Here is a 14442-nt window from a genome sequence, read left to right as displayed (position 1 = left end):
ATTGTTAACCATTTGAGAGCTCTTACAGATATCATAACATTGCACAGTTCAGTCACATCAAACAGTATGGTACAATTGCTACCACAATCAGTTTCAAGACATTCTCTTTCTTCTTGAACTCCTTGATCTCAGTTCCCCTTTATCCCCTCCCTTCCACCAAGGAACCCTTACTTATATTTTCCCCTATAAGTATTTTTCTTTTGCCATATTTTACACAATCCAATATGTCCATTCAGAGGCAATTCTGTTGTCCAATCCCATCGAGTGGGGTTATAGTCATGAGATGGTAATTCTTTATGGGAGTAGGAAACCTCATCTTTCCTGGTGGTTTCGAACAGCTGGTGGTTTCGAACAGCTAATTTTTGGGATCGCAGCCCAACTGGTAACCGCTACGTAACCAGGGTGAAGGCCAAATGGAGAGCCAAGGTCAGACCTCATAAATGAGCACACTAATCACTGCACACACCAAACCGGGATTCTTTATCTAAATTGACCATTTATATTCTGATTAGGCCCAAGGACCAGTATCTCACATATGACACAAGCTATTCAACTTGCTGATTAAATAATGCAAGTTTCTGTTGACAGTGATACTTCAGGGGAGTGGTTAGGTTTCAACATAGAGGAGTATAAGGAGGAGGATGCTTGTTGAGCTCACATTAGTGGAAAGAAACTCCGACTTTTAGATAGAACTCAATTCCATGTGCATGGATGGGGTCACTGCTTTTGGTCAATGTAGTAGGTCTCTTGATCTTAAGAAATAAACAATACCAGCTTCACCTGGACTGAAGGCAAGGGAGTTAAACATAAAGTGTAACACTGGCAGAGAGGGGAAGCGCATGTACCAGGAAACCAGAACAGCAACTGAAAACCTCACAGAAAAAAATGGAAGTTGAGGTGTTGGTTAATACAAAATGATGTCACGGTTCTCCAAAAAGCAACCAATTAGAAACTGGAATGCAAGAAGACATTCCCATCGGCAACACAAAACACCAAGGGATAAACTGACCAAGAAATGCCCACAGTCTGGATGAAATTAAACTCAGATGAGGAATGCAAGCCTTGAATAGAGGAAAATCCCTCTTGTTGGTAGAAGAGTCTACTTTCAAAAATTTAGGTCTTCCTAAATACAGTATCCCGTCAGTACAAATTCTTGAAGGATAATTTAGGGGAGATACTTAGGCATACCTGTATAGTCCACTTGAACAATCGCTGCTGAGAAACATGAAAGGTAAACGTGACCCACGGTGTAGGTAGGGAAGGCCTTCATGTACACGAGAACCAGGAACCAGTCCCTGGAGTGCTGAGATGCTGGCATGTGACCAATGTGGCTTTCAGAGTCAACACAAGAAGACGGGCTATTTCATAGCTGATACTGGGACATTTGGCTAGTTGACAGGGGGGAGAGGGCATAGATGACAATTTGTTTCTTTGGAAAAGAAAGGTTTTTAAGAATGGTCCTTGGAAGAACTATCTTCAGTCTGAAAAGCAATTCGCAATGTATTTTAAAAAAATTAAAATTACACAAATTCCATGGCCAGGGAGTCAACTTGTAAATCTTTGAGAGCAGCCAGTCTCATTGATCTCCTGAGGAGCAGCTGGTGAGCTTGACCCACGTATGCTGTGGTAAGTAGCTCAATGTGTAGCCTACACCACTAGGGATTACCCCCCAAGTAAGTGAGTATTCTAGTTTCATTGTAATCTCACTAGTATTGACCACCTTCTCTGCATCCCACTCCTCCAAATAGTAAACATTAGCACTTTCATTTGCATCAAAGAAAATACTGTTCTGTGGTTTATTTGCTAACTTACTTAGGTACGTTATATTATAAAATTACATTCCATTATTAAATCATTTGGATCTTAAAATTCCTATCCTCTCAGGAATTCCCAGGGGAGCCCTGGTGGTGCTCTCAAGGAAGCATTGGCCCTCTAACTGCAAACTTGGTGGTTCAAACCCACCAGTCCCTCTGTGGCAGAAAGATGAGGCTGTCAGCACCCATATAGATTTACAGCCCTGGAAGCTCTATCTATACAGGGTCACTATGAGTCAGAATGAACTTGCTGGAAATGGGTTTGCAGTTTTTCCGCAATTCTCAAGAACTAGTTGTATAACTAGTTCAGATGTTAACCCGTTGTGGGCCTCTCCTAGGTGATTCTCCTCTCCCCTCCTCATCCTGCACTCTCATGACTGACAGCTCACCCTAATCCCCAGCCCGTGAAAACTTTTATGCTATAGGCTCCTAAACCTACCACCTCTATGTTACCGCTGTTCTTTCTGCACCCGCCAGAAGTGGTCTGCACACTGGGAATGAAATACTGGAACAGAGATCAAAAAGGACCATTATTAAAAATGAGACTTGTTTTTTAGATTAAAGATTAGGTATGAGCTATTATTCTGCAGCTTTCATGTGTGGAAATCAGAGAGATGATTTTAAAAAATTATTGGTAACTATGAAAGAATGCCTAAGTGCTTCCATAAATAAATATATTTTAAAATATTTTATTGAAAAACCCTTGTATGCAAGGACTCATGTAAACATATACATTATTCTATTTACAAATTCTTTGGGCATTCTGTTAGTTTAGAAGCATTTTTGAAAAGCAGCACTTAGAAATGCTGTACACAACACTTGAAAAGAAATGCCGAATCTTGGCACAGAAAAGCAAACCGCACTATAGCGCTCCCATGGCCACCACGGGGGTGAGTGCCCCCACCCCAACACAGGAAGCAGCAGTGGTGGCAGCGGGTTTGGCTGCTAACTCCCAGCTGCAGGGAAACCTTTACAGGATCTCAGGTTCTGCTTGTGATGCTTTGTTTCTGCCTTTTTCAAAAACAGCAAAGTCATTGTATGTCCAGATGACAGGTAACTGCCAAACAGGCTCTTCATATTTGAATCCTAAACAAGACATTAGTTGCTACCAACTAAGTGCAAGAGAATTCTTGATCTCTCGCAAACCCCACGCAAAAAGCCTGGTCTGGGAAGGAGGGGCCTCCACGTGGTGTGCCACAGCTGCCTATGAAAGTTCGTTGGCATCTGCCGCGAGCCTATAACCAATCAAGGTCTCCTTCCCACCGTCGTCCACGGGCAACTCCACAAGCAGGTGAGGTTTATCGTAACCAAATGAGGTGGTAGTGTTTCTCAGCATTGTGGGGGCTTCTCCTGCCATTTTCACCTCAGCCGTATTGTTTGGGGGGCCTTCCGAGCCAGATAAGAAGGTGTCAGATTCCACAAGGCCGCTGTCAGAACCATTTCTGGAGTGATACGAGTTTACAGTGATGCTGCAGGGCTCAGACTGGTTGCTACTTGAAGAATTCGCCGCTCTCTCTTGAGCCAGAGGCCCCCCGGGGACCACATCAGAAACATCTTCTTCAGTCATCACCACTACGATTTCGCTGGAAACTTCTGTGTGTGCCACGGTGGCAGGGCTGTCGTCCGTGTGAACGCTGGGAAGGGCTGCTGGAGGCAATGGCTCTTTGTCGACCACATTCCCAATTTCTGAGGCAACAGGCTGGTATGAGGTGATGAGTGATAAGTATTTTGATTCTGGTTTTGTCTCTGAAGTGGCATGCTTCACCACAGAGAGCTAAGAGGAGAGAAAGAGTACATTGTTAAACTGAAATGCCTAGCCTCAAGAACTGTCATGTATGGGAACGGACTATGAAATAGACCCGCAAATGACACAGTGAGCACAACATTAGAACAGAACCTGGTGACTGCCTCTTTTCTCTGATTGTAAAGAAAAAGACACCGTATTCGGAGTTTTATTTTTTTCAAAAACATGTTTAAGTCACCAATACCTCAGCGACACAAATCCTTGTTGTAGCTACCAGTCACACATACACGTGGCACACTGCTAACCAAGGGCACCAACTCATTTTACAGTACTTTCACTGTTTCTCTTCATCTTAATAATTTCAGTGACTCCTATTATTTCTATATGCTGATGCTTGAATTTCTTTAATAGCAGATCTGTGTTTCCACTTTTTGCTACCACAGCACAAGCTGAAAAGAAACACTTTCACATTGTTTCATTTATAAAATTATTTCCTTAGAATACATTCCTAAGAGTAGAGTTTCTGCGTAAAAATTGGGGCATATTCGTGGCTCTTCCTACCAGTCCCAGGGTGCTTTGACTCAAACTGTGTTGCCCAAAAATATGTGTTGTAAATTGTAACCTCTCAGTCTGTGTTGATGATCCCATTGGCAAAGGGATTGTCTTCACTATGTCAATGAGATAGGATTCGTGTAGGCTGTGGCTTAAATCAACCTTGGTGTGTTTGACTCACTCACTCTGACTCTTGGTGATGCTTTAGAACAGAGTGGAACCGCCCCGTGGGTTTCTGAGACTGGAACTCTTTACAGGAGTAGAAAGCTTTACCTTTCTCCTGCAGAGCACTGATGGTTTCAAACTGCCGACCTCATAGCTAGAAGTCCAACACATAACTACTACATTAAACAAGTAAGCAAAGGAAGCAGAGGTGGAAGATGTGAGGTGCCCGGCCACATGAAGATCACCCAGGAGCAGGCGCTCAATGAGGAAAGGACCTTCTTCCAGAGGAGACTCAGGGAGAAAGCCTTTTCCTAGAAGCAGAATCCTCAGTTTGGACTTCTAGCCTCTTAACTAGTGAGCCGACACATATTCTTGCTAAAGCCAACCACTTGCGGTATTTGTGACAGCAGCGATCAGGGCCTTCTAAGTCTCAAAAGGTGGGAGCAGTCTCTGGGTGTCAGGGATGTCGCCACAGAATCCTACGTTTCAGAGGCAGCTCTTCAACGGGCAGAATGCGGTCTGGTTGAGCTGAGGAGGGTTGCCATTTGGGTTGCTAACTGTAAGGTCAGTCGTTCAAAACCGACAGCTGCTCTGAGGGAGGAAGATGCGGCTTTCTACTCCAGTAAAGAGTTACAGTCTCATAAATCACAGGGGCAGCTCTACTCTGTCCTACAGGGCCTCGATAAGTTGGCATTGAGTCGATGGCAGTGAATTTGGGTTGGGTGTTTTTGGAAGTCAACGATGCCAAGTTGACATCCGGATGGGCCTGGGAGGTAGAGCTGAATCCCAGGGTCAAGGACCCTCCAATCGGAATGCAGAGAGCATAGTCAACACTCAATGAAGGGCAGAGCCACTGCCCAGGTGAGCTCAGAGAAGAGAGCATTCATTTTCAATTCTGAGAGCCCAGGTATGGCGTTCTGCTGGTTTGGGACTTCCTTGGTGCATTTCATGCCTTCTCCATTTTCTCCCTTTCGTGGTGGGAATGTTTACCTTGTACCCGTCCCCCCACTGCATTTTAGAAACAGGCAGCCTAGAGTCCAGATTTCAGAGTTCAACAGCTGAAAAGGAATTTTGCCCCAGGGTAGAATATACCTAAAGTTTTATCCATATGTAACTTAGATGATACAAAAGATGAGATTTTGGACTTGAAGTTGATATAAGACTTTTGAGATGTTGTGATGATTCATGTGATAAAGACATGAATTTTGGAGGGCCTGCCACTCCCAAATACGCTTTGTAAACCTTAATTTCCATGCCTATGCTTATAATTCCAATTGGGAAGAAGTTATCTTTGTTACGTTAATGAGACAAGATGAATGTAGACTGTGTCTCAATTCAGTGTCTTTTGAGATACAGAAAGTGATTAAACAAGCAAGCATGAGTCCTAAAGACTGAGGACAAGTGATGGCAACCACATGAAGATGACCATGGAGCAGAGACTCAGAGACAAGGACCTTCTCCTCCAGAGCTAACAAGAAAGAAAGCCTGGCCCTAGAGCTGACACCCTGAATGTGGATTTCTAGCCTCCTAAATTATGAGAAAATGCATTTCTATTTGTTAAAACCACTCCTGACATTTCTGTTACAGCGGACCATTACTTTTCACCAGCATATATCCGTTTTACTACCACTTGTTCTACACTGAATACTCAGGCTTATTTTTCCTTCTCAAGTGGGTGTCAAATGACAGTCTACAAGGTTGCTCTGTGTTTAATTACTAGAAATGGTGAATTTTTATTAATCATTGAGGATAGTTTTTATCCATTATTCTTAGTAGTAGCATTTTTATAATGAATTTAAATGTGCCCTTTGAAAATCAGATATTTTCCCCATCATATTGGATTCAAACAGGTACCATTCTGATACCTTTAGAACATTCTTTCATCATATGAAAGCTTTTAAATATTTAAACATTGAGATATCAAACTTACTTCAGTCTCCTTTCTTACCATCTTGCCTTCTACAGTCCAAGCACAATGAGCTGTTTCTACATTTATAGATTGTCTCAGGCCAGGATCCTGCCCCTGCTTGAGCACTGCTGTGCTGGCAAAGCCAGGGCTAACCCCTAGACCCCAAGACTGGATGAGGCACTCACTGACACGCATATAAACCTCCACTTTGAACTTAGCACACTGTACATTTAGCTTTCTTGCCAAGTAGACTTCAAGCTGCTTAACAGATGTGCCTAACTGTGCTTTTGCATCAAAAGTGCTCGGTACTCAGGGGGGAAATGTGTGGTTTGGGGGTACGCTAAATGTTTTATGGTAGGCCACATGCTGTTGTATATTATTCTGTCTCGACTGCACAGATTTTACAAAATTTAAGAAACTGTGAAAAATTCATTATGACAATTAGTGTATAGACTTGAAAGAGATCAGTTAAATAAGTTACCAAGGACTTCGGTAATGCGCTGTTTCTTCTCTTAAAAGGATTCTTCTTAACGTGACAGCATATGAGCACAGAGATAGCAACTACAAAGAATAGGATAATACAAACAACTGGGATCCAAAGAAAACCTGAAAAGAAGCAAAGAAAGAAACATCACAGGCATTAGAATAAGCTACTGCTACAGCTGATCCTCATCATTCACAATGGTTACATTCTATAAAGTTGCTGTTAACCAGCAAAGACTAAACCACAGCTCCCAGGGAAAATACAGCACCAGGTTCCTGCAAGCCTCTGGTCACAGCATTTCATCAGCTGACTGTTGTAAGTCCTTGCTGTATGTGTGTTTCTCTTTAAGGCCATCCTATTTAAGCTACATCGAGTCACTGATACTCAACTCCATAGCCCACAGTGCTATAATCCAAGCTTAAGCAAGGTTTACCTGACACATGTGTTTTTTCTATAAAGCACATCTCAGCCTCTATATGCTTAAGGAAGACTAACCAGTACTTTAGCACTATGCTGGGGTCCATTTTCAACAGTAAAATCAAATTAGTGCCATGAAAACATGGCACTGAACAGACCTTAAAGGGCTCTTGTTTCCACTGATATGAGATGAAATGAGAAAACAGAGCCGCCTCTTTGACCTCAGCTGGAAACCTGTATGGTGGCGACTCAAGATTTCTGTTCTGTGACAGCCACAAGTCCTCGTGAAAGTGCTGGCGTGTTGATTTCGGAGTTTAAAAGAAACCGTAATGAGTAGGTACATTTGAAAATACACTGTGAATTTGGAGGATTGGCCATCCCACGGAGTTACAAAGCTGAGGACTGCTCGTTAACAGATTGATTTCACTGGGCAGCCAATGTGGTCGCAGTGAAAATGGACAGTGGAACAGAAGTCAAGTGATCTGAATAGAAATGATGTCTCTGCAAATGGGTGCATAAGCAAATGTGGCGAAGAAAGCTGATGGTGCCTGGCTATCGAAAGAGATAGTGTCTGGCCATCTAGCTCAGAAGCTATAAAGCCCACATGGAAGAAGCACACCAGCCTGTGCGATCACGAGGTGTCAAAGGGACCAGGTATAAGGCATCATAAAAAAAAAAAGAATATATATACCATATTGAATGAAGGGGGAAGTGCAGAGTGGAGACCCAAGGCCCATTTGTCGGCCACTGGAGATCCCCTCACAGAGGGGTTTAGGAGAGGAGATGGGTCAGTCAGGGTGCGATGTAGTACTGATGAGGAACACAGCTTTCCCCCAGATCCTGGATGCTTCCTCCCCCCAACTACCATGATCCGAATTCTACCTTGCAGGACTGGATAGGGCAGAGGTTGTACACTGGTGCGTATGGGGGCTGGGGGCACAGAGAATCCAGGATGGACGATACCTTCAGGACCAGGGGTGTGAGGGGCAATGCTGGGAGAGTGGAGGGTGAGTGGGTTGGAAAGGGGGAACTGATTACAGGGATCCACATGTGACCTCCTCCCTGGGAGACGGACGGCAGAGAAGGGGGGGAAGGGGGGGAAGGGAGACTCCAGATAGGGCAAGATAGGACAAAATAACAATCTATAAATTATCAAGGGCTCATGAGGGAGGAGGGAGCTGGGAGGGAGGGGAAAAAAAAAAGAGGACCTGATACAAAGGGCTTAAGTGGAGAGCAAATGCTTTGAAAATGATTAGGGCAAAGAATGTATGGATACGCTTTATACAATTGACGTATGTATACGTATGGATTGTGATAAGAGTTGTATGAGCCCCTAATAAAATGTTTAAAAAAAGAAATGATGTCTCTGTCCTGTGTCAGGACCTTTGTCTGGACCTTTTCACCGCAGCCTTGGATCATTTTGTTTGCCAGAGTTAGACTAGCCTCTCAGTTAAATGGGCAAAGAAAAAAATAAATTCTGCTACCTTCGTGCCATTTAAAATGGTTTAGGCCCCTCCTCAGACTTTTCCGCTACACTTTATTTCAAGAGGGCAGACGCTCCGGGAGACGTGTCCATAGGGGCACATGCCACCAGGAGGAAGCCACTTTGAATGTACGCCATCTGATGCGGTTTCATTTTGTCAGCCCAATTTTCAGTATTTTTCATAGTCCTGTCTTCCAAATGAACAGCACTCGATGTATCAGGTGAAGTCTGGATGCCTTTGTGGAATCCTACCATCTCTAATTTCTATTGCAAAGGGTAAAATCACTGGATAACTAATGCTAATACCATGTCTCATGCACTAAAAGACATGCCGCCTGTGAGGTACCAACACAGACAGGAGGGGCGGGCCTCTGTGTCTGAGGCACTGGGGTGCCATCATGTGGACAGAGTTTATCATCCCACTGTCTAATATAGATTGAATTTTTAAAAAAATCTGGGTGCACTTGCATAATTCAAATTTTGTGCAAGTAGAATCTTTTTATTTGCATTATGCTAGTGTATAACACCATTTCTAATGTTTACCCCCAAAAACACAAGGAAAAGATGATGAATAAAATATTTTTAAATGTTAGAAAAATGACCCACAATCATGATGTAAATTGATCTAATTATTTGTGTATTAATTTCTAGTCTATTAACATGTCATACAATTGTAATCAATGACATTCCAATTATTCTTTTTCTAAAGTTAGTCTTCTCACAGAACATTTTATTGCATACATACATAGGATTTCAAAACGTTTATGGAAAAATGGAATGAAAAGATAATGCTTCCTGTTGGCATTTTGTATGGTGTTCTGTATATAAAATCCGGGACAGGTAAATCTATAGAGACAGTAGTTGACACGGCAGGGGAGGCTGGGGGAAAATGGGGACTTACCAACAATGAGTATGGGAAGAAAACGCACTGAAATTTATTGGGGGAGGATTGTATAACTCTTTTCAGTACGACCACAGTTAAATTCTATGACGTGTGAAGTCTATGCCAATGCAAGTACCGTAAGAAACGGTAAGAGAATCCTTGCACAGCCTATTAGAGTTCCCTCATAGCATCAGCTCATGCTGGAGTAACACACCGACTTACTACCTTATCCTGCACACCTCCGAAATGCCAACCTTCGTGGACATGGGTTTATGTATTTGTTACATGTTTTCTTTCCTGGGTCAAAAGGTCACTATATTGCTTCCAGTTCCTTTTGTCTTTTAATGCTGGAGGAATTATTTGCCATCCTCTCAATTTGCTTTTTTAATATATGGAACTACTGAATATTTTAAAAAGAGAAAAGAAATCTACCAAAATTACATAGTGACCACGCTCTATATTTAGAATTACAAGAATAAAAGACAGGGGAAATGGCAAGAGCTTACCTCTGGTACTGTTACTTGCAGTGACAGTACAATATTCGTCTGACCTTTCTGTCGAAATGCTCCATCTTTCATCGTGGCCTTCTGCTGACGCACAGTACTCGGTATTTGGCTGGGCCTTCGGGATAGTGGTCCAGCACAGAGTTTCGTTGCACTCTCTTGCCGTAATGTGCAAGGCCTGCAGGAGCACAATGAAGATGCAGAGCTCCTTTTAATCAGCTGGAAGTAGCACCATTTTCATCCGGACAAAAGACGGAAGAAAACCTGGCTGTGGTGTCTCCCACCACCATCACTTTACGATGAACATGTTTGAAAGAGGCGATCAAAGTTCTGCCGTCAAAGTCGGTCATTCAACCCACAATGCCCACGTGCCCTAGCCCTGCAGTACTGCAAACTGAGCTGGGAAGAGAGAGCGTTTCACAGGAAGAATGATCAACGTATCCTGGAAAGGCTGCCGAATCCTTTGGCAGCAACACAGGAAGGGTTGGTCGAGGCCATCCCTGGTAATGCATCATTCGCTCAGCCCGGCAAGGCGCGTGGGTCCCCCAGAGTGCCAAGCATGATTTCCATCCCAAGATGCCAAGGGAAGACATCAGTTCCTGCCGTCACATAATGTAGAATGCAATGAAGAGGGCTAACAAAGAAATGTCGCAGACAGTAAGGCATAAGGCAAGATACAGGCTGCGAGCAACTGCTGGCGCTGTGCGCCACTTCAGCTGATTCCAACTCATCAAGATCCTATATGACGGTACAGAGCTGCTCCACGGAGCTTTCTAAGTTACAGTCTTCATGAACACAGATTGTCGGGTATTTTTTCCTGTGGAGCCACTGGCAGGGCCAAACTGCCAACCTTGGATTAACAGCAGAGCACTGAACCTCTGCGCCACTAGGACTCCTTTGCATGTAACGAGTAGCAGTCAAACCACGGAAGAGGAAATCATTGACTTGTCCCTTGGAATTCTTGTGGGGATCCTGTTGCCTACGGTAAACTTTGCCACATTCTACCTCAAAGCGTGGTGCATTCAGGGAACTATGAAGAAGCAGCTCCCCAACGCACAGGGGAAATCATGGTGCGAAGAATGGGGAGACAAGGGGCTGGAAAGACCATCAGAGGCTTATTCGCTGTGTCATGAAGGAGGATTTGAATCTGGGTGCTTGGGGATGGGGTGAAGAGTTGGGGAGGGGTAACCAGTGGAGTGTCCTTAAAAGGTTGAAGGTGTGAAGTAACAAGGTTAAGTTTGGGTTTTTGAAAGATAACTGTCCTAGCAGCCAAGTAATATCGTAAAAATCTAGATCAGATGATACAATTCTTCTATTTAAAATCTCTCCAAAGGTGAAACAATGCACTCAGTATAAAAGTCAAACCCCAAGAGGAGCTATGAGTAGTGGCCCCAATGATGGCATGGGCTGTTTTCTCTGCCACCCCTGCTGGGGCTCCTTGCATATCCCTGGGCTGCTCCTGACAGGGCCTCTGCTCTGAGGATCCCTCGCCTAAAGCCCTCTTCATATATATTCGTGAGCTCACTCGCTCACCTCCTTTAGCCGTGGCTCTGACAACTCCTCAACAAGCCTACCTGGCCGCCCACCCTATTTAGATTCACTGTCCTCACCCAGGCTACTGGCACAGTCCCTGCCCCTCTGTAATTTTCTTAACAAGCACTGCCATCCCAGTTTTGTTTGTCCTGTTCACTGGGATATCCCAGAGGACTAGAAGGCGCACAGTGTGTACTTGATAAACATCTGCTTAATACATTAATGGTAGTCCTGTGGAGATTGAGAAAAACTGTGCTAGGAGCCCTGGTGGTGTAGTGGTTATGCACTGGACTGTAATCCACATGGTCTGCAGTTCGAAACCACCAGGAGCTCCATAGGACAAACTGAACATCCTACTCCCATAAACAGTTACAGTGGGGGGAGGGGGGGCGCTATGAGTCCGTACTGAGGTGAGGAAGTGCTAATGGAAGTGTGATCTACACACCAGAATGAAAAACAGTATCCGTCAGTATGAGGTTTAGAGCAAGTCAATGGAAGAAAGACTTAATTGATGAGAGAAGATGCACGGCGGATTACAATCTAGCACCTGCTCCTGATCCCATTGCTGGGGAGGAAGGGCTAGCCCACCAGGAACTCTGAGTGGCCCTGGAGTCCAAGACTAGAGGTGGAAAGGAGATTTGAGAAGCTGTTACAAATATCCAGGCCTAGTTAAAGGCCTGGTATAAGAAATGGGAGAGACATACTAAACTGGGAATAAATTGTAAGTGGAATACAGCAGACAGTGAGAAAAAGAAATCTAGGACTCTAGTTCTTTATACTTTTAAAACCTAATTTCAGGTATGGGTGAATAGACAGATGGTGGTCAATGGGGACTCAGTTCTAAGTTTCACACATCTGAGGATTTCAACCAGTCGTGTCTTTACATATTTATAGAAGCCAAAGGTGTCGTTTCTAAGATCTCACATGTACAGATATACCCACATTTGTGTCCATTTACATAAACTTGTGAGTTATTAGCTTATACAACTATGTATCACAATAATAGAATTGTTACTAAACATTAATATTATGTTATTAAGCATCATTTTATACATATAATATAATACCTATTATGTAAGCTTGGAACTCACAACTTTATATTCTTAGCCTAATATCCTATGGCCTAGCTACAGTCTCTGCTTGGATTATCCTCCAAGTTTGCAGCTTTCCCAGTCTTAGTTATGAAAGTACCTGCATTGCTGTCTAGTTTTCCCTGTTTCCCGCTCTCCCTCACACCCACCCCATCACAATTCCCAACCCATTCCCCAGCCAACACTACAGGGTCTACTATCAGAACATTCCGTCTCTCACTCCTAGTTCTCTCTCTGCTTCCTTCCATCAGCCCGGCCTCTCTGGCTAGAGCACTGCCAGGAGCTCCACCTTCTTGCTGCGGGTCCTTAGGCCCGTGATCCAGTCTCAGTCTAATTAGACTGTATCAGATTGTATCACTCTTCTGATCAAAGGCCTTCACGCTTACCCATGGTTTATTCATCTTATTCTGAGTAAAAAACTGAGTCCCTGCATTGGCCTAAGAGCTCTCCAGTATGCGACCCCATCCCACTGGGATCCCCTCCTGATTTCATTTCTTCTACTCTTGCCCTTACTTATTCAGCTCCAAGTTATGCCTTCATATTATTGTACATGGCACCAATGAAGAAAAGATTACAATTATCTCCGTTACCCCTGGAGAAAAGGGAGGTACACTGTTAAAACACTAGACTAGGGCCGTGCTACTGAAACTGGCTGAGAAAACACTTAAACATATTAATCTAGTCACTATTAAAGATGAAAAAATTCCTCACAATAGTATTCCTATCTTTCTTTTTTCTTGAAAAAAATCTATATCCCCAGTCTTTTCTGAATATGCATAGAATTCTAGTTCGATTACACTATACGAAACAACTTATGCTCTGTGCAGACTAATTTCTATTCAGAAAGAGATGAACTAGAAACACATACTTTACTTCCATTAGTTTTCACATTGACGCTGTACGTGAAGCTGTAGCAAGTATCTTCGGAAAAAAACACAGTTCCCAGCTCTTTTCCATTTACAATAACTAATGGATGAAATATGTCGATAATGATGATGTCTTCCTTTTCTCGGATATGTAGCTTAGGCGGTCCAACTTTCCCTGAGAAAAACAACACGCATGTGCATTATATATGTACACACACATGCACTCAGGCACACTTTAATTCTGATCTTGGGACTTTATGGTACTTTCCATAAAATTACAAAGAAAAAAATCCAACCTGCTCTTTTTCTGTTGTTGCTGTCCTAATGCAGGGCCATATTTAAGTCATCCCATGAAAATCCAGAAGATATTCTAAGTGTCTTTAGTACAGAAATACTCAGCACAGCTCAGGCAAGAATGGCTCTTACCTAATTTCTCTTTAATGGTTTGATTTCATTCTAGTCCCAGGTACGACCCTTAGTAAAAAATATCAACATAATAAGGGCGTTATAAACTATTTGCTCTTTTATCTTAGTTTCTATGAGTTAAGAAACCTGGTCTGCAAAAACTGTTTCAGAAAAAGCCCGAGCCATCTTTGATTCCTCACCACAACTGTTCTCGCCAACACCCAGCCTGTTTGCTATGATGGCGGTACAAGTTGGCCTGATGCATTCGGTTTGAAGGTGAAGACCAGAGCTAGCATCATTCCACGAGATGCGGACAAATAACCCGCCCTGCTTAGGCTTAGGGAGCAGCACTTTGTGCCCGGAGGGTCTCTTGTTCCCTTTTAAAATTCTTATTATGAGAAATTCCATTGATACTAAAAGTCAACATTCAGCAATTAGTAAGCATTATACCATGTTTGCATCATCAATCCATTTTTTTTTTCCTGCAGCAAAAATATTTCCCCAATTGTCCCAAAGTTATCTTTTATAACTGGCTACTTGAAACCAGGATTCAGTCAGGGACTCCATACAGTGCAATGGGCTATTTTGTCTCT

At 43.2% G+C, this 14442-nt stretch overlaps 1 protein-coding gene across 1 annotated transcript in view; it reads right to left on the bottom strand.

Annotated features, from left to right (window-relative positions):
* Positions 1 to 2487: 2487 nt before the first annotated feature.
* IFNGR1 (interferon gamma receptor 1) overlaps positions 2488 to 14442 on the bottom strand; it is a 31202-nt gene continuing 19247 nt past the window's right edge. Inside the window, exons 4-7 of the mRNA XM_075554482.1 lie at positions 13447 to 13619; positions 9958 to 10132; positions 6666 to 6790; positions 2488 to 3588 (exon numbers count right to left, since the gene is read on the bottom strand). Of these exons, the coding sequence (XP_075410597.1) occupies positions 3019 to 3588; positions 6666 to 6790; positions 9958 to 10132; positions 13447 to 13619 (1043 nt within the window). The 3' untranslated portion in view covers positions 2488 to 3018. The remainder of the gene's footprint in view (positions 3589 to 6665; positions 6791 to 9957; positions 10133 to 13446; positions 13620 to 14442) is intronic.

Source organism: Tenrec ecaudatus, chromosome 7 (genome assembly GCF_050624435.1).
Source record: "Tenrec ecaudatus isolate mTenEca1 chromosome 7, mTenEca1.hap1, whole genome shotgun sequence".
Lineage (NCBI taxonomy): Eukaryota > Metazoa > Chordata > Mammalia > Afrosoricida > Tenrecidae > Tenrec > Tenrec ecaudatus.
This window is presented reverse-complemented; position numbering and strand designations above follow the sequence as displayed.